At 37.7% G+C, this 27,186-nt stretch overlaps 1 protein-coding gene across 2 annotated transcripts in view; it reads right to left on the bottom strand.

Annotated features, from left to right (window-relative positions):
* The window catches only part of PLXDC2 (plexin domain containing 2), a 445,690-nt gene that overhangs the window by 14,829 nt on the left and 403,675 nt on the right, over positions 1–27,186 (bottom strand). For both annotated transcript variants that reach the window (XM_047865279.1, XM_047865278.1), the window contains one exon: positions 23,773–23,933. In XM_047865279.1, the coding sequence (XP_047721235.1) occupies positions 23,773–23,933 (161 nt within the window). The remainder of the gene's footprint in view (positions 1–23,772; positions 23,934–27,186) is intronic.

Raw genomic sequence — 27,186 nt, 5'->3', positions numbered from 1 at the left:
AACATTATTTTCTGCATTTAAAACACTGTGAATGACTCAACAAAAATATTCCAAAAAGATTTGCATTAAAAATGTGTGAATTTGTCAAATCTTATAACATCAAAGTTGCCATTTAAAGGGCTGTTTATATTTTCAAAGTATACAAATGTGTTTTCCAGGAAAATGGGGTTTAATTTTTCTTTAGGTGAGATAGATGAGGCAAAAAGTTGTGAACTTGACTTTTGTGCATTTGATTTTTCTTTACATTTCCCGCCACCTTCAACTTCCTATCATTTCATGATTGTGTTTATTGAAGTTCCACTTGGATTATTTTAGATGAGACTATTTATTCAGCAAGTATTTGCTAAGCATTGTGCTTCTCCTTGGGGACAAAAACAATAAAGAAGACAGATACACTGTCCCCTGGAGCTCCCACATTGTTATTACAGTTCACCAAGAAGTAAAATAAAACAATACTCACAATGAGAAAAGTCTGACTTTGTTTTAAAGTTCCCTTGAAGGAACTGATCGGTCAGTTCTACCTATTAACCAGAGTTAATAGAAAAGAACTTTAGATCTTAATATCTGGTTACTTATCTGTTCCACTGAAATACCATACATAAATCATTTCATTTGAAAAATAGATCTATAGTAAATTTTCCAATTACCCCAATTTATTCTGTTAAATAGATTTGAAAGTTGGGAAATAAGAATTTAAATCCAAAAACATGATAATTGTTTAGATTTTTAAAATATATTTTCTTCTATGTGCTCCTGTCATTTTTCATAAATAGTTTCCTCATAAAATTTTCTGTCATTATAGTTTTTTCTCCAACAATTTCATTTCTTTTGCATTTGGATTTGTCCAATATCCTCAATGGTTTTTAATCCATCTAGCTCCTATGTTTTCTAAACAAATTCTTTTTTTTTTTTAACGTTTTATTTATTTTTGAGACAGAGAGAGGCAGAGCATGAACGGGGAAGGGGCAGAGAGCAAGGGAGACACAGAATCGGAAGCAGGCTCCAGGCTCCGAGGCATCAGCCCAGAACCTGAAGTGGGGCTCGAACTCACGGACCGGACCACGAGATTGTGACCTGAGCTGAAGTCGGCCGCTTAACCGACTGAGCCACCCAGGTGCCTCAACATTCTAATGCAATTTTGTTGTTTGTCAAAACACATCCAGCTCAATGATTTTCTTGGATTTTTCATTATTCTAATGAATTTCTTACATGGTTTTACATGCATTAGATGGTAACCATTTTCTCTATTAATAACCCTTCTTTTTAAATTTTGTCAATGGCTTACTAAATTGAAGTGGCTTTCTTGCTCACATAATAATACAAGACCGTTTTTCTTATAGACAGGCACCTTCCTTCCATGCATGGATCAGGCTTCTTCCATTTTGCTTCTCCATTCCCTAGGAATCACACGTATCCAGTGGTGAAACAGGAGGAAAAGTGTGTAAAAGGCACATCCGATTCTTAAAAGCCTTAACTTAAAAGTAGCACAAACCATTTCCTGGGGGTGATTAGTAGTCATGGCCATGCTGAGATACAAGACAGAACAGGAAACTTAATCTTAAATGATGCAATTACTTACCATTTACCACTATCTACTATGGAATTGGAAACATGAATTACCAGTACATAAAAAAAAAACTAGTTACCTGTCTGCACCACACATACCCATCCCTTGTAAGGATTTATATGAGGCTGAGAGATGTACAATTGGAAGACACTTAGTGCAGTATATGCCAGATCAAAAACTATACTAAATAAATGATATCTACCATATATAAATTATGTATATTATATATGTCTATTATATAAATTATAATTATAACAATTATAATAATAATTATGAATGTATTATATAAATTATATAAATTACAAAGAGCATATATAAATTAGCAATTCCATTTGCCTTTTAATTGAGGCATAATTGATAGAACATTATTTTAGAGGTATACTAGCAACTGCACTTAAAATACATAAATGGAGAAACCTAGAAAAATATTGTAAACATTTTCTAAAAATTTCCAAAATGTTTGTTGACAGGTGAAGCCAGCTGAAACATGAAATGTGAGTTACAGCAATGGCCACCTTCAAATGTACAAAGCGCAGTCGTATTGGGAAAGTATACAGATGTATCCTGAGTGGCGCCAGAAGGCTGAACTGAGTTCACCACTGCTTGTTTGATATCTCTGTTGTTGGGGCGCCTGGGTGGCACAGTCGGTTAAGCATCCGACTTCAGCCAGGTCGCGATCTCGCGGTCCGTAAGTTCGAGCCCCGCGTCAGGCTCTGGGCTGATGGCTCAGAGCCTGGAGCCTGTTTCCGATTCTGTGTCTCCCTCTCTCTCTGCCCCTCCCCCATTCATGCTCTGTCTCTCTCTGTCCCAAAAATAAATAAACGTTGATATCTCTGTTGTCATTTTGTTTGTCTAAATCTCTCTAATTTTCTCAGGAAGGTGTCATGAAAACAATATTACCAGAATTCTTGTATGTTGATAATAGTTTATGGCACTCTAGGTTGGTTTGGTTGAACATAAAGCCTTGGTCTACATATTCTTTCCTTTAATATTTTTATCCCATTTTCCTCTGGCACAAAATGTGGATGATGATCTAATTGATGTTCTTTTATAAATCAGGTGTTCCTTTTGTCTGAGGGTACAAAGGATTTTCTTTCTTTGGAGAAAAATCACTCACTGATTCAGTAGAATAAATCTTAACATTGGTTGTTTTGGGTCAGTAATCTCAGGTACCCAGTGAGTATTTTCAACATTTAGATTTGTTTTTAAGATTCAAGAACTTTGAAAAAAAAATCATAGTTTGGGGTATTGCTTGATTGATTGCTTCGGTTTTTCTTCCGTAGGGATTCCTATTATCCACATGTTGGATCTTCTTTGCAAATCTTTAAGATTTGTCATTATCTATCATGAAAGAAGGTTCAAAATGAAGTCAGCATTGATAAGAGAGCCGCTCATAGATTTGAAAAGACATGGAGGAAGTAGGGCCTACGCACATCTCCTGTTTCACTCCTTGGTACACCATGAACTTTTGACATTCGTCATTTGCAAATTGACCACCTCCTGGAACACATCCTTCTACTTTGGACTGAAACAGAGATAATGTAACACTTGTTAGCTAAATAGCCAATCGTGTATTAGATAATCAGTTTAAACTCTGCCAGCACCAATCATAATGCTTTCAAAACAAGTTATGTAACTTTGTAGTTTTTGCTTTTATAAGCCTGCACTGTCTGCAATTCAATTTAGAGCACACTTTTCATTTAGGTCATTTCTATCTCCGGGACTGCAATCCCTAAGACCCCCAATAAACTCTTTTTGATGTCTTGTAGACTCTTGGTCTCTGTGGACTCTCTCAAATTCTTTTTATCTCCTTTTGTTCTTTTCAACTAAAGGAGATTTCTTCCTTTTAACCCTTTATTTCTGCTAAGTAATTAAGAATTATGTTTACTTGCTCTGCTTGTTATTCATGTTTTTTTCCCCTCATTTCCAAAATGATTTTTTTGATGTCTGCCACGATTTTTATTTTTAGTTTACATAATGCCAATTTGAGTTGTTCTTTAATGCTTTGCATCATTTTCTTAATGCTTTGTAGCTAGTTTTGAAATAGTACTTTAGAATTTTTATTAGATTTCTAAAGCATGTCTTTCTGATGTGCTGTCTTTGTCTTAGGAATAGTATTCTGCCCTTTATTTTCTTTAAATTATAGTATCTTTGCATTGGACTTCCACCTCCAAAATTTTCTTTTGTTCATTTTTATGTGAATTTAGTTTCTCTAGACTTTTAGAAAGAGGGTTGGTTCAAGTAACATTGACAGCTTCAGAATTCCCTCTTCTGTTTCTCTTCAGTGGTGTTAAAAACATATGCTTTCTGAAATTTCCTGACTCTCTTTCCTTCTCCAACTTTCCTTCTCCAACTTTATGATTTTTTAAGAAATCTCTGTTGTCCCTATGCTACTCCATTTTTTCAAATTTTTTTGTTTAAAAAAATTTTTTTTAATTACATTTATTTATTTTTGAGAGAAAGAGTGAGACAGAGTGTGAATGGGGGAGGGGCAGAGAGAGAGGGAGACACAGAATCCGAAGCAGGCTCCAGGCTCTGAGCTGCCAGCACAGAGCCCATAGCAGGGCTCAAACCCACGAACCATGAGATCATGACCTGAGCTGAAGTTGGACGCTTAACCTACTGAGCCACCCAGGCACCCCTACTCCATTTTTTAAATATGAAATGTATTGTCAAATTGGTTTCCATACAACATCCAGTGCTCATCCAACAGGTGCCCTCCCCAATGCCCATCACCCACTTTTCCCTCCCTCTCACCCCCCATCAACCCTCAGTTTATTCTCAGTTTTTAAGAGTCTCTTATGGTTTGGCTCCCTCCCTCTCTAACTTGCTACTCCAATTTAAAATGTTTATTTATTTATTTTGAGAGAGAGATAGAGGGTGAGTGGGGGAGGGGCAGACAGCAAGGGAGTCAGAGAATCCCAAGCAGGCTCCCAGCTGTCAGTGCAGAGACCTATGTGGGGGCTTGAACCTACAAACTGTGAGATCATGACCTGAGCCAAAATCAAGAGTCAGACACTTAACTGGCTGAGCCACCCAGGCGCCCCCTTATCCTAGTCCATTTCAATTCCACTCCCAGACTTTTCTCCTAGTGTGGGTGCTATCGTGGAAGATGGCCCCTGGAAAGTCAGTTTTGAGAGTTCCCTAGACTAGACCTCTCTAGCCCCTTTAGAAACTTGTACACCGGTCCCTTGCACTCACTCACAACTGGAGTTGGCCCATGCCCTTCCCATTTTCTGCTACTGTTCTTCCATTAACCTGTTGTATTTTCCAGTCAATGCCTATTGGCTGTACTGTGGGCCTCCTGTTTTCAGGTCTGCTAGCCAGCTTCTTTTCTCACCTTTTGCTTCCTCTCACATAGATACTGACAACATTCAGTTCTGTGGATATTGACGGTTTGTTATTATAGGTTGTATTGGGTGGTTCTTATTTATGTTTTGGATATAAGCTGTCAGCTAGTCCTGTTGTCAGTGTTGTCCGTAAGGTTTTGGTTTTGACATCCAGTTTGTCCTGTTTGTATCTGGATGTTCTGAAAGATAAAGAATTTATGCTGCTACTGAAAGGGCGGGCCTATGCCGACTCCATCTTGTTCTGTGTCCTTCACCTTGACCACGCCTCCTCCCCTTGAGTAACCTCCCGCTCACCTGCCTAACAGGACTCGGACCCTTCCCCAGCCAATCAGCTAAGGCCACAGCCATTACCTCACCAACTGCCCCTAGGCCCCAATAAAACCTTTGTGCTTTTGAAACTCGCTCTCTCTCCCCGGTATCTCACCGCTGCGTCGGTGCCGGTAGGGGATTGAGCTTGAGCTAGCTCAAATAAAGGCTCTTTTGCTTTTACATCGGACTCGGCTCCCTGGCGGTCTTTGGGGATCACGAATTCTGGGCATAACAGCTACCACCACTACAACTTCCTAGAAACTTCCATTAGTACTATCTTTTGATATCTAAAAGACTCTTTTTGCACTTACTGTTAAATTGCATCATTTATTGCTATACATCTATCACCATATTGATTTGAAGGAAAATATTACTGAGAATAATTTAGTGCTGTGTCTACTTTTCATCAGAAAAGAAAAAAAATACATAAGCAATTGTTCTATGTGCTGAGATGAATGAATATACAAATACTGTAGTTCCATAAGGGCAGCAAGGCAAGGCAGAGATTTATCTGTCTCTCTATAACTTGGAGATCAATAAGAGATAATGATATACTTCCTTAAGTGGAGATGCATGGAGGAGAGCTAACCAAAGAGCTGCCTGGTCTCCTCCTGGCTCCTCCTGATCCAGAGTATGGATTTACATTCTGTTCTATGTCAGGGAAACAAATTTGCACCTGTCTGGAATGTGACTCAGCTTCATTATTTATGGAAACATGGGAGTTTCAACTTGAAGTCTGTGTTTGCTACAGCTAAGAGAATGGGTGAGAAGGGAAAAAAAAAAGCACTTTGCCCTTCAGCAGTGATTATAATATAGAGATAAAAATGATCACAGATTTAAATAAAATAGGAATGGGAAAGATGCCAAGTTAACTTTCAGAAAGTTTTCTTTAATGCAAATACTGAAAAACTCCCTCAGGCTGCTTGGCAGAATGTGAGAGGGAAGGAAACGAATAGCAGAAGTGATCTTGAGTGGCCAGGGCTTACACGTTACACCAGAAGTTCTCAGAAGAATCTTAGTCTTCCGAGAAAAGAAGAAAAAGATGGGGATAGAAAGAAAAAGCACAAAAGCATTTATTTGTAAGTGGAGAATGTCAAGGATGCTTTGCCTCTCCTATCTATTTAAAGAGAGCATGCATATATATTTAACTGTCAACTTCTCTTGGTAAAATTTAGGAAATGCGTTTGCAAAGAGGACTATCGGAGAAAGCAAAGGATAGCACTTTGGATTTCTGTGGCTCTTTGTTAGTTTCTTCTGTTTCAAGTTAACCCCTTATCGGGAAAGATTTGTTTGAGGCACTTTGTATCAGTTGATACTTTTCTGACAGATTCCTTTGTTTTTATGCAGACTTTTAAATCAAAAAAACCCATGCCTGGCTCCTCTTGCAGTGACATGAACATGAAATCTAAGGCATCACTCAATGCTATGAAGTCCCTAAAAAGACAACAAGTTGAGTTCCCCCTGCACTTATGACTTCATAAAGAATTACATTCTCTGAATAGAGGAGCTATAGGCTTCCTTGCTGTATGGGTATGTTACTTTTTCACTTTGAGTTACTCAAAAAATAACATGTCTTCAGAAACTGTAAGCATGTACAATCATACTTTTTACTTTACTTTGCTATTTTTGTACTGAAACGTATACAACTTTGGGGGCAGGAGGAAGCCAGGACATCCTAGACTTACGGGGACAGAATTAACTTTGAATTCATTCTAGTTTAAGCACTTCTATAATGCTTAGATACCCTCTACTAAGTCTTCAACAAAGGGCCTCTTGAATGCTTAAATATATGTGGTGATGAAGAACTCATCACTCAGGAGCCTCTGAGAAAAGTACCTTTTCTGATTATTAGAAGAGCACTACCTCAGTACCAGAGTACCTGTGATTAACAGAAGGTGATTATATTGAGCTGTATTTGTATCTTCATAGCTTCTCCCTGACAATCCTCATGTCTATCTCTCAGATCCATTTAGAACAAGTCAGATCTGTCATTCACAGGACAGCCCATTAGTATTGGTGGGGAGCTAGAATGCTTCTTCTACACTTTCTCTGCTAGAACTTCTCTGTCCTTCGTCCATTCCCGCCATGAATTTCAAGTCCATAACATTCTTCAGGGCTCTCCTCCGAACGCATTTTAGGTTGACCGTGTACCTCTACAAGTATAAGGTGAAGAATGAAGCCTACCCTATTTGGTGAGATGCCATCCTGCTTTTCATGAAACATACCTTTTTAAATTGACAGCTACATATTATAAATGATAAATTTTGAGATTACTTTTCACTAAAATTCAGTGTTCTTTACTTAACCTCATGCTACATGAAATGTTCTCCATATTAAACTATACATGCTCAAGATTCAAGTCCAATTACAAGCTAATGACTCAGAGGTATTTCAAGATCAACAGCAAGGAAAATTTGAAAAACAAGAAAAAAATGATGTGACTTAAATTCATAAAACAAAAAATCTGACACACAATTAGGAGATTTGCCCTTATTAAAACCCTAGTACTTTATATTGCAGTGAGATCTGAATAATTATCACAAATTTATTTTCTTTAGAGAAGAAAAAGTTTTCTCCTTTTAATAAAACAAATATCATTTCTCCTTCAAAGTTTGTGCCAAGGATGATACTTGGCACAGAGTCAGGGTTCATTAAAAAATGTTTTTTTTTAACAGATGAATGGCTTTTTCATTAAAATATAAATATTGTAATTAACTGAAAGTAGAGAAGGTACAACAAGAACCAATAATTCTGACTCTATATTCCCTTATTATGTGGTTTTTAAAAAAGTTGTTTTAATTTTGAATTAAAAATTATTTTGTTTATATTAAGAAAGTTTTTATAGACTTACCACCTCAAGAAAACAGAGCAAAATAATCTAACGCATTTGCAAATTAAAACTACCTTTGGCTAATTACTTAAAAATTTTTTTTAATGTTTTTATTTATTTTTGAGAGAGAGAGAGAGAGGCAGAGCAGAGCACGAGCCAGGAGGGGCAGAGAGAGAGAGAGGGAGACACAGCATCCAAAGTGGCTCCAGGCTCTGAGCTGTCAGCACAGAGCCGGATGCGGGGCTCGAACTCATGAACTAAACAGTGAGACAATGACCTGTGTGGAAGGAAGTTAGCTGCTCGACTGACTGAGCCATGCAGGTGCCCCTGGCTAATAACTTCTAATAGAATAACAAAGAGCATGATTATGTCTATTATTTATAATAAACACATTTCTTTACATTTGTATTCCTTAGATTCTGAATATTTTTAATGTCCTAATTCAAAGAGTTTAATTTTCTTACAATTGCAAGTCATTCTAGTATTATTTACAAACCAAAGCATGTCATAATAATCAACTTACGTAGCTTAATTTTGTATTTTTGTCAGAAAAAAATTTATACTATGTGAAATTGGTGGGAAAGATCTTATAATACAATAAATTCATTATTATTGTGAAGCAATAATTATAGCTAAAATTAAAGTTCCTATTTTCTGCTTCCAGAAATTGAAAAGACGTAAATATTTATTTTTAACAAAGAACAGTTACCAAAGTCACAAGGAAGAAATTACTCAATAGTTGTCACTGTAAGTGGAATAATCTTTTTTTAAAGAGGTAAGGTGGGGGGAGGCATGTCTGGGTGGCTCAGTCAGTTAAGTGTCTAACTCTTGATTTCTGGTGAGTTTGAGCCCAGCATTGGGCCCTGTGCTAACAGTGCAGAGCCTGCTTGGGATTCTCTCTCTCTCTCTCTCTCTCTCTCTCTCTCTCTCTCTCTGCCTTTCTCCCACTTGTGCTTGCTCTCTCTCAAAAATAAATAAATAAAAACATTTAAAAAAGTGGTAACAGAAGGAGAGGATTAGAATACCTAATACATATATCTTGTACTCAAAATGACATAATTCAGGTTTACAACTGCCTGTGTGAATTATAGCTCTGCAGGTTTTTATTTATTTATTCATTGGATATGTCCATCCACTAAGAGCTTCCCTGTGGAGATTTTATATGTAAATATATATATATATATATATATATATATATATGTATATATACACACACACACATAACAAACACACACATACACATATATACGATTTATTTCATGGCCTTTTGCACCATTAAAAATAACTTAGGGAATGGTAATTAAGAAGGAATTTGAACAGAGAATTCAGTGCAGTCTAAAACGTTTTATTCAGTATTTTTAATAATTCTTCCCAATGAAGGGAAGAAAATATTTCATTAAATTAGAAACATTATTTTAGTTTTAGGAATTTAAATTAAAATGTTACCCAGAAGAGTAAATTAAAGATTGACATTTATTTAAAAAAAATCTATATTTTGGTGATTACATATATAAGGGAATCACCATGAACTTGAACTGATGTCTCAGAAACATTCAGCGATGTACATGAAGAAAATCCCAGCGTTTTAGAACAGAAAGTAAGAGAAGAAAACCAAAGGCATACTAACAGTGCCCTAATTTTTTAAAAGCAAACCAATTTCACTGATTTTCCCCTATATTTTGCTATATTTCTGGAAAGCCGCCATTTAATGAGGCAGCTTTTTCAACAAGAGTGTCAAACCATCTCAAGTTTTGCCTAATCTTTCCTTCCTCATAGCAGTTCATTAAAAGTGAATGCCATTTTCAGCCCCCTTTACGAAATGAAAATAAGAAGCAGTTTGTTTCAATGAATTCTTTTTCTCCTTGAGTTTTCTTTAAGACTGAAATAAGACCAAGGAATACCTGTGGGTAAAATTTAGTTTTAAAAAACATGTGACTTCCAGATTAAAAAAAAAAAGACTCATGGGTCTATGAAAGAATTTGTCTTTTTACTACATAGATTATTCAAGGGATCGTGTCTTCCTGATCCCCAAGTGCTATCCAGCTAGCAGCTGCAAAGCAAGATGCCAAACTTTCAGTAAACACTCCCCAGCAGCAGCCTTTGAATCCTTGCCTGGCTCCTGTCCTCTGGCTTCTTTCCTGGATGCGCGATCCATTGCCAGGAAAAGTTGAGGGCTACAGCTGCCTGTCTTTCTTTAATCATATTCTCCACTGGTCCTTGTTACTCACAAATATTTGTTGGGATGGGGAATCCCTTGAGTGGCAAACTGTTTAAGAGACTTGTTACCTTGTTGCTGTAGGCAGCACAGCCTGCAGCCCAGAAGGAGGAATCCTGGGTTCCAGTCTTAGCTCTGAAACTAGGCTTTCTGTGACCCCAGCACATTATTTCCCCCTCTTGGGGTTCTATTTCTATATTGGGCCTAACTCTAATAAAGGTGTAGAAAGGACACTGCCCACTTAGGTTCCAGGGACAGAGGGTTTTAGTGGTTTGGATTTATCTGGAGGGTTTTTTTTTAAATGTTTATTTATTTTGAGAGAGAGAGAAAGAGACAGAGCAGGAGCAGGGGAGGGGCAGAGAGAAGGAGACACAGAATCTGAAGCAGGCGCCAGGCTCTAAGCAGTCAGAACAGAACCCGACAGGGGGTTCGAACCCATCAACTGTGAGATCATGACCTGAGCTGAAGTCAGATGCTTAACCGACAGAGCCACCCAGGCGCCCCGGATTTATCTGAATTTTATAGTATCAAGAGCTATGCAACTGGGGTGTCAGGGGCACACAAAGTTAAAGAGGAAAAAGAATCATCTTTTGGATGTTGACTTTGGTTGAAGGTTGGGCAAAGTCATTTTTTTAATATCAAACAAACATGTCTACATTATAGAGGATAATGCAAAATTCATACACATTTTTAAGATAAAACATAAAACCCCAAGGAAATGTATTTGAAGTAGATACTTAGGGAATTCATACACTTTATTCAGGAAAAGTTATAGAATCCTGGGTTTGCACACATGCTGAGGTGTCTTTGTTTTCACATCCTATGATTTTGATAATAAAAATACTGGGTACTTCCACTAAAGGCAGACATTTTGGTCCTCTAGTAATAATATGAATTTCAAAGTATGATGTGAACAATGACTGGTATTTAGACATTTTGTCCTGGTTTTATTGTGAAAGCTATCATGTGACTTCTAATGCAAGTCAGTATGCACCATTTAAGAATGATGAAAATGTTTTGTCCTTCAGGAACATTAACTGTTTGAGAGAACAATATGCCTGCCTGCCCTTTCCTTCCTCCTTCCCTCCCTCCCTTCCTTCCAAATATATATCTAGAACTCTATACAAAGTCTTAAATGATAAAACGATGAGGACAATGATTGGCAAATTGAAAACTCAGGAATAAAGGTCACCACACTCTTATATCCTTGGTTATTTGGTTAAATATCTTACTGCTCAAAAAATGTAACGTTTTCTTCAAGCATTACATAAAGGTTGCATCTTTTGTAAAACTAAACATTCAACTTGACATCCACACCTAGCTTAAAATATGCTTATCTGTCTCTACCCAGTAGAATGTAAGTTTCATAAAGGCAATGATTTTCTCTTGTCTTTTTTGCTTACCTCTGTGTCTTGAGTACCTGGCACCTAATAGGAGGTCAACAAATTTGACTAAATGAATGAGTGAGTGGACAACATATTAGATAGCTTTATCAGCCATCTCCCTCTTCAAGTTTCCAACCTTCTTCTCTCCCCTGTGTTAAAAATTACTTGGCTTTTTATGTTCAAAAAAAAAATATGGAGAGATTCAGATTTTCTTTCTAATCCCCTCTTCTCTGCAAGATTTCCTCCAAAATCAGCATTGTCCAATAGAAACACAGTGTGAGTCATATACATAATGTTAGAACTATCTAGTAGCCACATAAAGAGTAAAAATAAGTGAAATTACTTTTTATTGAGGTATAATTGACATATAACGTATTAGTTTCAGGCAGACAACATAATGGTTGGATATTTGTCTATATTGTTAGATGACCACAAGTAAGTCTAGTTATGGTTTGAAACCATACAAAGTTACAAAAAATTTTTTTTCTTGTGATGAGGACTTTTAAGATTTACTCTTTTGATAACTTTCAAATATACATGACAATATTACTGACTATCCTCACTTTGCTGTACACTATATCCCCATGACTTATTTTATAGCTGAGAGTTTATATCTTTTGACCCCCTTTACTCATTTCATCCACCTCTCAACTTCCCTCCCTCCTGGTAACCACCTTTTGTTTTCTGTATGAATTTTGTTTTCAATATGAATTTTGTTTTGTTTGCTCATTTGTTTTGTTTTTTAAATTCCACTTATAAGTAAAATCATATGGCAATCTGTCTTTCTCTGTCTGACCTGTTTCACTTAGCCTAATACCTCCCATCCATGTTATCGCAAATGGCATCTTTTTTTCAGGGCTGAGTAGTATTCGTGTGTGTGTGTGTGTGTGTGTGTGTGTGTGTGTGTGTGTAATATTGTTCCTTATCCATTCATCCATCAATGGATGCTTAGGTTATTTTCATATCTTGGCTATTAGAAATGATGCTGCAATAAATGTAGGGTATTTTCATTTTCTTTGGATAAATACACAGAAGTGGAATTGCTGGAGGATAGGGTAGTTCTATTTTTAATTTTTTGAGGAACCTCCACATTGTTTTCCATAGTGGCTGCACCAACTTTTATTCCCACCAATAGCATGTGAGGGTTCCCTTTTCTCCACATCCTGGCCAATGTCTGTTATTTCTTGTCTCTTTTTTTAAGTCTAGTTTTTCAGTTTGAAAGAGAGAGAGAGGGTGCACACGTGTGAGCAGGGGACGGACAGAGAGAGGGAGAGAGAGACTCCCAAGCAGGCTTCGTGTTGTCAGTGCAGAACCCGACGGGGGCTCAAACTCGCGAGACGTGAGATCATGACCTGAGCTGAAATCAACAGTCAGATGCGCTTAACCTACTGGGCCACCCACATACCTCTATTTCTTGTCTTTTTGATAATAGCCATTCTAACAGGTGTGAAAGGATATCTCATTGCGGTTTTGATTTACATTTTCCTGATTAGTGATGATGAGTATCTTTTCCTGTTGGCCCTCTGCATGGTTTCTTTGGAAAAATGTCTATTCAGGTCCTCTACTCATTTATTAATCAGACTTTTCTCTTTATTTATTTTGGATATTACCCCTCTAGTGGATACATGATTTGCAAATATTTTCCTCCCATTCACAATAGGTTGTCTTTTCACTTTGTTGACTGTTTCCTTTGGTGTGCAGAAGCTTTTTAGTTTGATGTAGCACCACTTCTCTATGTTTGCTTTTGTTGCCTTTGCTTTTGGGGTCAGATCCAAAAAATCATTACCAAGAATGATGTCAAGGAGCTTACCACCTATGTTTTCTTCTAGAAGTTTTATGGTTTCAGGATTTTACATTTCAAGTCTTTGATAAACGAGTTAATTTTGGTGTATTGTAAGATAGTAGTCTAGTTTCATTCTTTTGCATGTGGATGTCCTCAATAACATCATTTATTGAAGAGACTGTCCTTTCTCCATTGCATATTCTTGCCTCTGTTGTTCTAAATGGACTATATATGTATGAGTTTAACTTTTCTGGCTCTCTAGTCTGCTCTATTGATCTTTGTGTCCTTGTCTTTTTCTTTTCTTTTTCTTTTTCTTTTTTTTTTTTTGCCAATAACACAGTGTTTGATTATGATAGCTATGTTATATAGTTTCAAATCAGGGAGTGTGATGCTTCCAGCTGTATTCTTCTTTCTTAAGTTGCTTTGGCTACTCAGGGTCTTTTGCAATTCCATACAAATTTGCTTTATTTCTGTGGAAAATGCCTTAAAATTGACATCATATAGGGATTGCACTGAATCTCTAGATTGTTTTGGGTAATACGGACTTTTAAACAGCATTAATTCTCTTAATCCATGAGCACAGAGTACCTGTCCATTTATTTGTGGCTTCTTCAATTCATTCATCAATATCTTATAATTATTAGCATATAGGTCTTTCACCTCATTGGTTAAATTTATTTTTAGGGCTTTTATTCTTTTTGATGCAATTGTAAATGTCATTGTCTTCTTAATTTCTCTTTTTGAGAGTTTGTTGTTAATATAAAAGAACACGACATATATTTGTGTATTGATTTTGTATCCTGCAACTTGCCTGAATTTGTTTATTAGTTCTAACTTTTTTTGGTGGAGTCTTTAGGGTTTTCTATATATAAGATCATGTCGTCTACAACTACTGGCCATTTTACTTCTTCCTTTCCAATCTGTATGCCTCTTATTTCTTTTTATTGCCTAATTGACCTGGCTAGGATTTTCACTACTATATTGAATAAACATGGCAAGAATGGGCATCCTTCTCTTGCTCCTAATTGTAGCTGTAAAGCTTCGGCTTTTCACATAGAATATGATGTTAGTTATGGGCCTGTCGTATATGTCCTTTATTATATTGAAGGATGTTCCCTCGATAGCCACTTTTTTTGAGGGTTTTTATCATAAACAGATGTTGAATTTTGTCAAATACTTTTTCTGCATCTCTTGAGATGATAGGATTTTTATCCTTTGTTTTGTTAATGTGGTGTATAATGTTGATTGATTTGCAAATGTTGAACTATCTTATATCTCTGGAACAAATCCCACTTCATGGTGTACGATTATTTTAACATATTGTTGAATTCGGTTTGCTAATATTTTGTTGAGGATTTTCGCATCAATGATCACTGGAGTATTGGCCTGCAGTTTTCTTTTCTTTTTTCTTTTTTTTTTTTTTCTTGTGGTGTCTTTGTTTGCTTTTGGTATCACAGTAATGCTGGCCTTGTAAATGAGTTTGGAAGCATTCCCTCCCCTTCAATTTTTTGGAAGAGTTTAAGAAGGACAGGTATTAAATCTTCTTTAAATATTTAGTAGAATTCACCAGTGAAGTTGTCTTATCCTGGACTTTTGTTTGTTGTGAGAGTTTTGATTACTGATTCAATGTCCTTACTAGTAATTGGTCTATTCAGATTTTCTATTACTTCATGATTCAGTCTTTGAAGACTGTATGTTTCTAGGAATTTATTTATGCCTCTAAGCTCACGTATAATTGTTCACAGTACTATCTTAGGATCCTTTTTATTTCTGTGTGTCAGTTGTGAATTCTCTTTTCTTTCTGATTTATTTGAGCCCTCTCTCTCTTTTTCTCAAATGATAAAGGTTTATCAATTTTATTTATCTTGTCAAAGAATGAGCTTATTGATCTTTTCTACTGTCTTTTTAGTCTCTCCTTCATATTTGTGCTCTGATCTTTGTTATTTCCTCCCTCCTAACTTGAGGCTCTGTTTGCTTTTGCTTTTTCTAGTTTCTTTAGATGTAATATTAGATTGTTTATTTGAACATTTTCTTGTGTCTTGTGTTAGGCCTGTTTCACTATGAACCTAGAATTTCCGTCTTATACCTGTTTTGCTGCAGCCCAGAGATTCTGGTGTGTTGTACTTCCATTTTCATTTGTCTCAAAGTATGTTTTTGATTTCTCCTTTGCTTTCTTCATTGCCCCCATTGGTTGTAGAGTAGCATGTTGTTTAATCTTCACACACGAATGATTTTTCCAGTTCTTTGTTAAGGCTGCACCGGAGAGTGCAGGGGTGGGGCATGCCTATTGGCTTTAGTGGGGTGGCAGCAAAGTGCATGCCTGCTGGCTTCCCGGAGGAGTGGAGCACAGGACTGGGACTGAGGCATACCTGCGCACTTTTGCAGGGGAGTGGGAGAGCGCAGGGATTGTGGACCCCCACTGGCACCAAGGAGGTAGTGGGAGAGTGCAAAAATGGTGCTTGTCAGTTCTGGAGAGAGTCTCAGAGGCTCCTTCCTCTCCAGCAGATGCATTAATAAGATTAGCAAGTGAATCTCCTTCACATATAGTTTAGGTGCTTTTCAAACTGCTGCTTCTGCACTTGAGCCCTTTAAAATTAGTACCTTAGTACCTACAACCTTTTGGGTTTCCTGGATGGCAGCCCCATTGTTTTTCAAAGATAGACATTTTGGGAGTTGGTCTCTGTGGTGCAGCTCACACGAACTGGGGAGTGGGGGGCTGATGTGGGGCAGAAACCCCTCACTCCTCAGGAAGAAGCTCCGGATTTGTGGATTTGTGAGATCCTCATGACTCCGAATTGCCATGTGGGGGTGGGGCTTTTGGCGAGACTGCCTCTCTGCGTCTCAGTCTCCCACCTGTCTCCATGTGGCCTTTTAATCATTTGTTATGAAGGAGCTGTTCCGCTGTTTTTCAGCTCTTTTTCATAGGGAATTGTTCAGTATGTAGTTGCAGATTTGATGTGTGCGTGGGAGGGGGTGAGTTAAGGATCTTCGTGCGCTGCTATCTCGGACTGCTCCCCAAATTAATTTTAATAATATATCTTACTTGACCCAATATACCCAAGATATTTTCAGTTAAAAATGTAATTAATATGGAAATAATTAATGAGCTAGTATATGCTCTTTTCATGTACTCAAATTTCAAAACCTGGTGGGTATTTTATATGCATCTCATTCTAGACTAGCCACATTTCAAGTGTTCAGCAGTCACATAGGGCTAGTGGCTATCACACTGACAGCTCAGCCCTCCATCCAGTCTTTTCTCCAATCATTAGGGTAAGAATTATATCCTTTAAAAAATTTTTTTTCTTGGGCGGGGTGGGGGGAGGGGGCTCCTGGGTGGCTCAGTCTGTTAAGTGTCACACTTCGGCTCAGGTCATGATCTCACAGTTCGTGACTTCGAGCCCTATGTCGTGCTCTGTGCTGACAGCTCAGAGCCTAGAGCCTGCTTCAGATTCTGTGTCTCCCTCTCTCTCTGCCCCTCCCCTGCTCATGCTCTGTCTCTCTCTCAAAAATAAACTTAAAAAAAAAATTTTTTTTAAGCAGACTCAATACCCAGTGTTGACCCCAGCATGGGGCTCAAACTCATGACCCTGAGATCAAGACCTGAGGTAAGATCAAGAGTTGGATGCTGGGGCGCCCGGGTGGCTCAGTCGGTTGAGTGTCCGACTCCGGCTCAGGTCATGATCTCGCAGTTCATGGGTTTGAGCCCCGTGTAGGGCTCTGTGCTGACAGCTTGGAGCCTGGAGCCTGCTTCAGATTCTGTGTCTGCCTCTCTCTGCCCCTTCCCCGCTCACGCTCTGTCTCACTCTTTCTCTCAAAAATGAATAAATGTTAAAATAAATAAATAAATCAATAAATCAAAGAGTTGGATGCTTAACCAACTGAGCCACCCAGGTGTCCCAGAATTTCATCCTTTTTAAAGGCACACTCCCTTGTCACTGCACTATCTTAGTGTCCTCCTGAGATATGAGTGGCATTGTGCCTGTAATTTTTGCTTTCTTCTCTATCATCTTTAAATGAGCCTTTTGCACTGATTTCTTTCACTCTGAGGATATGGTCAGTAGTACTTTACAGCATCAGGGGCATGATGAAGTATTCTTAGTTGTTACTTTACAAAAACTTTTACTATTTTACTCATGGAATCTATTTTCCAAGGTATTGATCATCTTTATCATTAGGGTCTTAGCCATTTACCTTCATTTTTATTAATATAGATCAAATCTGGACATAAATGTCTAACTACCAGCCATTGTTTAAAATACTAAGAAAGGGGCTCTTGGGTGGCTCAGTTGGTTAAGTGGCTGACTTCAGCTCAGGTCATGATCTTGCGGTCCGTGAGGGCTGTGAGTTCGAGCCCCGTGTCGGGCTCTGTGCTGATAGCTCAGAGCCTGGAGCCTGTTTCAGATTCTGTGTCTCCCTCTCTCTGACCCTCCCTTGTTCATGCTCTGTCTCTCTCTGTCTCAAAAATAAATAAATGTTAAAAAAATTTTTTTTAAATACTAAGAAAAATCAAGGGCACTATTCAATTTAAAGTCTTTCATTCACAGATTCCCCTTTAGGATCTCTTGTAGGGCTGGTTTAGTGGTGATGAATTCCTTCAGTTTTTGTTTGTTTGGGGATCCTGAGAAACTTAACAGAAGACCATGGGGGAGGGGAAGGAAAAAAAAAGTTAGAGAGGGAGGGAGCCAAACCATAAGAGACTCTTAAAAATCGAGAACAATCTGAGGGTTGATGGGGGGTGGGAGGGAGGGGAGGGTGGGTGATGGGTATTGAGGAGGGCACCTGTTGGGATGAGCACTGGGTGGAAACACTGGTATGGAAATCACTGGTATGGAAACCAATTTGACAACAAATTTCATATTAAAAAAAAATAAAGTCTTTCATTAAGATTGCTAGTCTAAATTATTTTGTTTCTAGTCCACAAAGAATCCTCTCATAAGAATTCTTTTCCATTTCATTACCACTTTCTAATATTATTTTCTTGACCTTCAATTAGATTATATTTTATGCATTTTATTTAGAAATCTTAAATTATGATATGTAATAGTATTCAGCAGTATAAATATTTATCCCTGTAGCCCATATTCATGAAACAATGAAATTTACACAGAATCTATGCCTAGAAATGTTCAGCAAACATTAAATGTAATGTAGAACCTAAGGTGTAATTGCTTATTCCAAAGAGACAGTGGTTTTGTTAAAATCTATCAAAATTTTAAGGAGCATGTGAGTATTTGAATATTTGTTTCCTGCTATTTTATTTCAAGATAATAAATCTAATTTTTAGAAAGATTTTAAAATATGTTAGTTATTCTTGTATAATATTATTTGGGTCAAAATCAGGTATCTTTTTGAAAATTCATGAGAAAAGTCAGTTGGGTAAGCACAAAATTAAAGCCACCTGGTAAAACGTTAAAGAAGGGGCACCTGGGTGGCTCAGTCAGTTGGGTGTCCAATTCTTGATTTAGGATCAGGTCACGATCTCATTGTTTGTGGGTTCAAGCCTCACATTTGGCTCGGTGCTGATGGTGCAGGGCCTGCTTGGGATTCTCTCTCTCTCTTTCTCTCTCTCTCTCTCTCTCTCTCCCCCTCTGCCCCCCCCCCAAAACAAACAAACAAATAAACAAAGAAAAGAAAATGCTCAGGATAAAATCTGAAGAGGATGACAGAGGAGTAAAGAAGATAAATTCATGAAAAATAGACTATTCTGCCAGACTGAGTAAAGACTGAATGTCTTAGGAGAATGAAAATCTGTACTTGATCCTGTATATGAACACACAGGGGATGAACCGGCAATTTAATTGTCGTTTAATTGCACAATATATAAGGTGCTGCTATGCTTTATCACAAGGTTTCTTGACTCTTATCTACATTTCTCTTTATTTTTGTCATTTTATTCCCTTTTGTCCCATTCACTTAGCATTTCATATAAGGATGTAGTTGTAGAGTTTTAATTCCCATTTTATCCAATTTTTCACTACAAACATTACATTTAAAATCTAAGGCCCATTTACATATTTTGTATGAGGAAGAGGGTTGGTATCCATGAAATGTACAGTAACTGGTGTATATTTTCTGCAAGAACAAAACACAGAGACAACAGTCACTGTCATTATCTTCACTAAAAATTGATAATAGCAACAGTAGCTACATAAATTGGTACACAACTTTGGGCAATGATTTTGGCAATATTTAAGTGCCATTAAATAGTTTATTTCCTTCCATTGACTCTACTTTTGAGAATCCTTAGATATATATCCTCCCATATTTTTACATACACTGCATAAAGAAAGCCCCTTTACATACAGAGAGGTAGCATGGCCCAGTGGTTAAGGCTATGGTCTCTGGAGAACCAGGGCTCAAATTCTGACTCTATCAGTAACTAAATCAATCTGACTCCATCAGTAACTGACTCCATCAGTAACTCCATGATGTTGAGCAAGTTACCTAAATATTGTACCTCAGTTTCTTCAGCTATGATATGGAGATAAGCTTAGTACATCCTACAATCTTGGTGAGAATTAAATGAGGCAATAAGTATAAATCACTTCCACTAGTGAATGTAATAAATGTTCACTATTACCATTATTATTGCCATGATGGGGCTAATTATAATAGAAAAGAAAAAGGAAGAGCCCCAATGCTCCACAATAGGAGACTGGTTGCATGAACTCTGGTCTATCCATTCAAGGGCAAAGTCATTAAGTTTCACCACACTACACACAATGTCTAGCACAGGAACTAATTCCTACAAGTGCCGTATGCAGTCTGGATTTCATCGTGAAACACCCAAGAAATACACTGGATCACATCTCGCAATAATTGGAAGGTGTCTTATGGTCAAGGACCAGTTTAATGGGTAGTGTGTGATGCATCTTACATTTGATGCAGGTTGTGGTTGGTAGAATGATAGCCTTCCGATGTCCCCGTCCTAACAGCCAAAGCCTGTGAATGTCACCTCCTATGGCAAAACGAACTTTGTAGATGGGATTAAATTGGGGAGTTAAAGATGGGGAGATTTTCCCGGATTATCCAACTGGGCCCAATGCAATCACAAGGGGCCTTACAAGGAGGAGACAAGGGGTTTAGAGTTGGTAGAAGATGTGATGACAGAAGCAGGGGTTGGAATGATTAGAAGGGGCCAGGAGTCAAGAAATGCGTGCAGCTTCCGGTAGCTGAAAACGGCATTAAAACGACTTCCCCTGAAACCTCTAGAAGGAACCAGCTTTGCCGACACCTTGACTTTAGCCCCCTGACACTAATTCTGGACTTCTGACCTCCAAACTTGTAAGATAATAAGCCTGCGTTTTTTTTACGCTACTAGGTTCGTGGTAATTTGTTGCAGCAGCAGTAGGAAACGAATACAGTCAAATTGGGTGAAATAAGGTTCTTTTTTACTTTTGGCAATGTCAGGCCCTCAGTACTTTCTAAATACCACTCTACAGCAGAAGAGGCAAATCAATCTAAAGCTTCTGAATGAACGTTGAATGGAATAGTATACAGCCATCACAATGATGCTTACAAACAGGAAAGTGTTATTTGAAAAAAATACCAGTTTGCACTTCAGTGAAATCACAGTTATACTATGTGGGCAAACATCAAATTATGCATACAAAAATTTCAGCAGAAAATAAAATATTAATAGTGATTATTTCTGCATGTTGAGACTATAAATGATACTACTTTTTCTTCTTTCCATTTCTGCAAATTTCCTATAATGAACAGTATTGTTTTCACAATGGGAGACAGTACATCAACTTCATTTAAAAAGTAGATAGCAGAATAACGAAGAAGATGAAAAGCAATTTACACGATACTGGTAAACTCAATTTCTTTACGTGCCAAAGCCTCTAATTTAATCAGTAATTCAGAACTTTCAAATTCCTGGATCTGGCATAGCAGTAACTGTGCAGTCACCAGGGATCTGTGTTTTAAGTTTGTCAACATTTGTGTTTTAATAATAGGAAAGTTATGATTATCATCTTCAAAAACCACCTGCTGACCAGTCACTGTGAGCTACACGGGGACAGCAAGCAGGGGTGTTGAAGAGGAAGGGATTTGAGTAGGAATTGGCCGTTGACCCCAGTGGGAAGAAAACAGGCAGAGGGGAGAAAAACTGAGGAACCTGCAGAATGAGTCTGCTTATCGGAGTGTGGAGAGATAAGAGGGTTCTTTATAAAACTGTGGCGTTTTGACCTTGGAGAAATCACTGCCCCACTCTGAGCTTCAGTCTCTTCCTTTGTTTATGAGGGTATAGAACTAAATTATCTATAAGATGAATGCCAAATGAAAAAAACAAAACACCATGCTTTCCCTATTCTACAGTCTCACCTTGCATCCACACGGGGATTGCCGTGAACTGACGTGAACTAGGCCCTCTGCCCTGTGCAATTTGCCACCAATGCCATCACCATTAGGTATTTCACAGAATCTTCTTTATTACAATGTCAGAAGATAAACTTCTCAGTGCATTAAAAGGCTTAAACAGACAAGGGGTTATAGCAGCAGCCTGATATCTGATTAGTCACTGAAGGCTGGCAGCGAGTCACATGTCAGGGGTTTGAGGAATACATCCATGACCCGGGAAAGTTTTCGGCTTTCTTCCATGAAAAGCATGTTGGCAAAACTTAAAAACAGCTTTCCAACGAAATGAAACATGTGGCTGTTTCTCAATTATTCTGGTTTTAAATGAGGACACCATTTCTGGAATTCATAATTGTGAAACTTGAACGGAAGTTCGAGATGTCGAAGGATATTTTTTCCAGAAAATATTGATAGAATACCTATTTGAAAGAAACTTTGTGATTTAATCCAAATCTTAAGGAACTTCTAAGTCTGTGGGGGGGAACAAATCATGCGCGTATTTATTTCTAATGTGAAACAGAGAGCTAAATGCTATAGAAAGACACGGATGAATTACTGTGGGTGGAATTTCAGAGGAGGACGAGAGATTATGCTCAGCTGTCCAGACAGAGAGATGGTTATGGGCACTGAAGCCTGTTTGGATCCTGAATTTAAGAACTGGGGCGGAGAGGGCTTTGTTGGTGGAGGAAACGGAATGAGCAATGTCTTGCTTATGCGGCCTTAAAAATTTGAAGTGTGTATGGAGAAGAGCACAACATGAAATATGATGGTATCGTCACCTCCAGGTTGAAGAACCATGAGATAAAGATCGAAATGGTAAACAAGATACAGACTGCCAAGGCCTTGAAGGCTGACCTCAGGAGACTGCACTTTATTCTACAGACGCTGAAGATCATGTAGGCCTTCTGAGCAATTATTTAATTCATTAGCACACATCTCTCCCTATTATACAGGACAAAGGTAATTCTTTAGTTTAAAATTTATTATAATTTCTCACCCAACAAGTGAACAAAATTCTAAGCAACTTTTTTTGTACGTCACCCAATGAATTGGAAAAGATTTCAAATTTATAGGTTTGAAACTCTAAGTGGGAATATTTCCTTCATTGCTCTAGTATTTATTTGGGGTTGGAATAGGAGTCGCCCCATTAAGAGGCTGGAATGAAGGCTGCACATGTGGGGTCCCAGGAATTCCAACTGTCTGGGGCACGGAATGTGCCATGAACTTTACCCAGTGGCCTCCTGGCATCCCAATTTCAGGCCTTCTGGTCATCAGAGCTTGGCTTGGTCCTCCTACCTGATTGTTGTTGGGAATCGGAACTCAATCTACATTTTGTACATGAAAACAGAACACCAATTCAGCATAGTGTTCTCTTTGTGTCTGTATGAGCGTGTGTGTATGCACGTGCACATTTATATGTAAATATCTCCATATACACACATTACACAAAATGGTGATGGAACATACCATTATCTTATTGTTATAACTGTTCTTCCGTAGTGAAAGCTATATTTTCCCTAAATGGCTTGGGAGCATCTTGAGAGCAGGCCTACCCTATTGTATTGTACGGATACTCAATTAGTATGGAGTACTAATAGTCAATTAGTATTTAATCATCCACATATTTAAGCGAAGTAAGCACATGCTGAATTTCCTTCTAGGATCAGGAGAACAGCTGGTTAACATACTTGGTATTATAGGACAAAAAAGTTATGGCTTCGATTTTTCCTTAGATCTGTGAAAAGCAAGAGGGCTTATTTCTTTAAAAGCTCCTGAGGTAAGTGAACTTATCATATGAAAGCAATCTATCAATACGTGTGTGTGCGCGTGCGGGCATGCATGTGTGAAATCTGCCAGCTTGCGACTGCAAGATGCAGAAATCACGAGCTGAATATGAAATACAGGTGGTGTGAGCAAATGCAGAGTTCACCAACCAGCGTGGTTTTCATGTGCTATTCTTGACACTTACCTCAATAAAGAAAATGCTGGCTGCTGACGTTGGATGGTGATACATGTAGACTGTCACAAGAATGGCTGCTACTATAATGAGGACCAGGATGAGAATTCCAACAATGAGGCCAGCATGAAGGGTTCCCCCTTTCTTCTCGGCTGCACTGTCATCTGTAGAAGCTGAAAGAGCGGCACAGCTGTCAGAACATTCATGTGTTCTCATAGGTTTGCATTTCCATTGGGGGGGATGTTTGTATTTTTAATAAAGTACCATTAGAATTTTTCTTTCACTTTCTGTACAATTTTGCTCTCCAGAACACTGATTGTAGAAAGTTGGTGGTCTTTATTTGGGGCCATGAAAAGCCGTAGTATTAATGATTAAAAATACATTTGTAACTGTGTTTTAATTTATAGTTCAATAAACAAAATTAATAGCCTTTATTCTGAAAGTACTGTGGAAAATCTAAAACTCTAATTAACTATATAATAAATTTAACTTTGCTTTTTCTCATTAAACCACTGGCACTGTTACCCATGGAAAAACTGATTACTTTTTGAAAGCCTCTGTCATTTTCTTTTGGAAATTTTAAATTGAAGAGTATCACGCTTCTTTTGGTGGGCTAGACAGGCATTTTCAGAAAGTCTATACATGAGTTCAAAGGCTAATTTTCAAAATCTGTTTTAAACTGAAATGCTCTTTAAAAGTGTAACAGATGGATGCTAAATGACCCTCAAATAGTTTTATCTCCATCTGAAGGGAACACACAGCATATCGAAATATTCCATCCACTATGCCACAAACCAATGTCATTTTATCAGACTTCTACTAAGATGTTTTCCACTGTAATACCCATCTTCAGAGAATTAGGAAAAAAAATTAAATTTCTAAAGTAATAATTATCCAACCCAAAGTCAGTCAAGCAAATAAGACAAATCTCTAAAGTCTTCTCTTCTAAAATTCTGCAATCTTTGATGACTATTCAGGTATTTAAATAATGTGCAGCAGGTAACTATGTTTTTTGTGCATACTATGATTGATATTTTGAAACATTAGAAAATTACTTAATATTCATAAAAGTTCTACAGCAGTGGTTCCTAATCTTTTCATTACTAATTTGTGTCTTTGTTTTAAACAATTATTTTTCTCTATTAAATCCCATTTATTAAGCACTGATTTATCTCTCTTATTTTAGATTTTTGTTAATAAAAAGGAAACACAACTGCCTATCAGAATGTGTGGTCAATACGAAGTAACAGAATTCCAGATAAACCAAAGAAACACGACCTTCCAGTTTTTCCTACCCATCTCTTAAATGTTTGTTGCTGGAGAGCCTGGCTCACTCAGTCGATTAAGTGTCTGACTTTGGCTCGGGTCATGATCAGGTTTGTGGGTTCAATTCCTATGTTGGGCTCTGTGCTGACAGCTCAGATTCTGTATCTACCTTTCTCTCTCTCTGCCCTCCCTCTTTTGTGCTCTCTCAAAAACAAATAAACTTAAAAAAAAACACTATAAGTAAACAAATAAATAGTTTGTTGCCATTGTTTGTTTATTCTCTGCTTGAGACCCATAGTTGGTGTTTGGTAATTCTTCTCCAAATCTAATAAAGCTCAAAATCCTACAGCTTTCGCTTACATAACTAACATTCATTAAGGAAAGAATATACAATATAAACAGTAATTCATTATATGAAAATTCACTTACAGAAAGGATTCTGGGAAGATGGAAGAGTATGAAGTATCAGAACCTCTCTACACAGACGACAATTTTACTGGTAGAAAGGTGTCTGACAACTATCTTGGAACTCTGGACTCTACTGAAGGCTTGCAACTTTCAGGAGAAAGGCTTGGACTATAAATTGTGGTGAATTTCAGTCAATTTCAGCTCTTAGCCCAGTAGTGGCTATCCATCCTCCACCCCTCAGTCATGTGGCAGGCAGCTGTACATGGGTTCCTGAAGTAGCCTGCAGGAACCAGGCCAGGTGAAAAGTACCCGTCCTCCAGTTAACAGGGATCTGTGCACTGGCCACTGATTGGTGCTTCTCATCACAGAGGCACAAAGACGCAGCCATTGGTTCTTTGTCTCTTCCTCCGTTGTTGCAAGCCTCTGCCCCTCTCTGGCTTCAGTGACTTCTAAGGGATTTAAAGAGCCAGTGCCCTTTTCGCCCTCCCTCCACTTCATTTCCCCCTTTTCTTTCATTTTTGGGAGCTAGATAGTAAAGACTAGGACATTCAGAAACAACTGCATGTATGGGTAAGATCAGAAAGTGAGTGTACATGCCCAGGGAATAGCTCAGAAAAGACCTGAAAAGACATTAAGATTATACCTCAGGCTGATCCTCAGCATAGACGGTCTGAAGCAACACAAAATCAAAACAATAAACAAAAATAATATCAAAAAGCAGCACACCCTGGGGAAGGGAGGGTAAGAATCTGATTTCCAGAGTTACCCCTTTATTAGATTCAAATGTCCAGTTTTTAATAAAAATTCACAAAACATACAAAGAAACATGAAAGTATGGCTCATTCAAGGGAAAAAAAAATCACAGAAACTGTCCCTGAAAAAAGATCTGATGGCTGTATAATAGACAAAGAATTTAAAACAATTGTCTTAAAGATGCTCAAAGAACCAAAAGAAGATGCGGAAATGTCAAGACAACAACGTGTGAATAAAATGGAAATATCAGTACAGAGATAGAAAACCCAAGAAGAAAACAACAACAACAAAAATTCTGGAGCCGAAAAATTCAATGACTGAAATGAAAAGTTCACTAGGGATTCAAAGGCAGATTTGAGCGGGCAGAAGAAAGAACCAGCAGACTTGGAAAACAGGATAATGGAAGTCATTGACCAAGGGACAGAAAGAAAAAGGAGCCAAGGGGCCATCAAGCATTGCAGATGTCCCGGACAGAGGGACAGAGAGAGGGGCGGAGAGAATATTTTAAGAACTAATGGCTGAAAGCATCCTAGATTTGATGAAAGACATGAATAGAAGCATCCAAGAAGCTCAAGGTATTCCACTAAGATGAACTCAAAGAGATCCACACTGAGATGCTTTCTAATCAAACCTTTGAAAGAAAAAGTGAGAATCCTGAAGATAACAACAAAGAAAATAGGTATACTATAAACAAAAGGCAAAGAGTTTAAATATTCCATTACAAAAAATCAACCAAACACAAAAGAAGACAGTAATGCTGGAAATAGCAAAAAAAAAAAAAAAAAGCTATAAGGCACAAAGAAAACAAATAGCAAAATGATGAAAATATGCCCTTCCTTATCAGTAACTGTTTTATGTTTAAAGGGATTAAAGTCTCCAATGAAAGGACACAGATTGTCAGAAAGAATAAAAACACATGATTCAACTATATGCTGTCTACAAGATACTAACCTCAGATCCAAAGACACAAATAGATAGAAAGTGGAAGTATGTAAAAAG

Source organism: Prionailurus viverrinus, chromosome B4, assembly GCF_022837055.1.
Source record: "Prionailurus viverrinus isolate Anna chromosome B4, UM_Priviv_1.0, whole genome shotgun sequence".
Classification (NCBI taxonomy): Eukaryota; Metazoa; Chordata; class Mammalia; order Carnivora; family Felidae; genus Prionailurus; species Prionailurus viverrinus.
The sequence above is the reverse complement of the archived record's forward strand: the minus strand, read 5'-3'. Positions and strand labels throughout refer to the sequence as shown.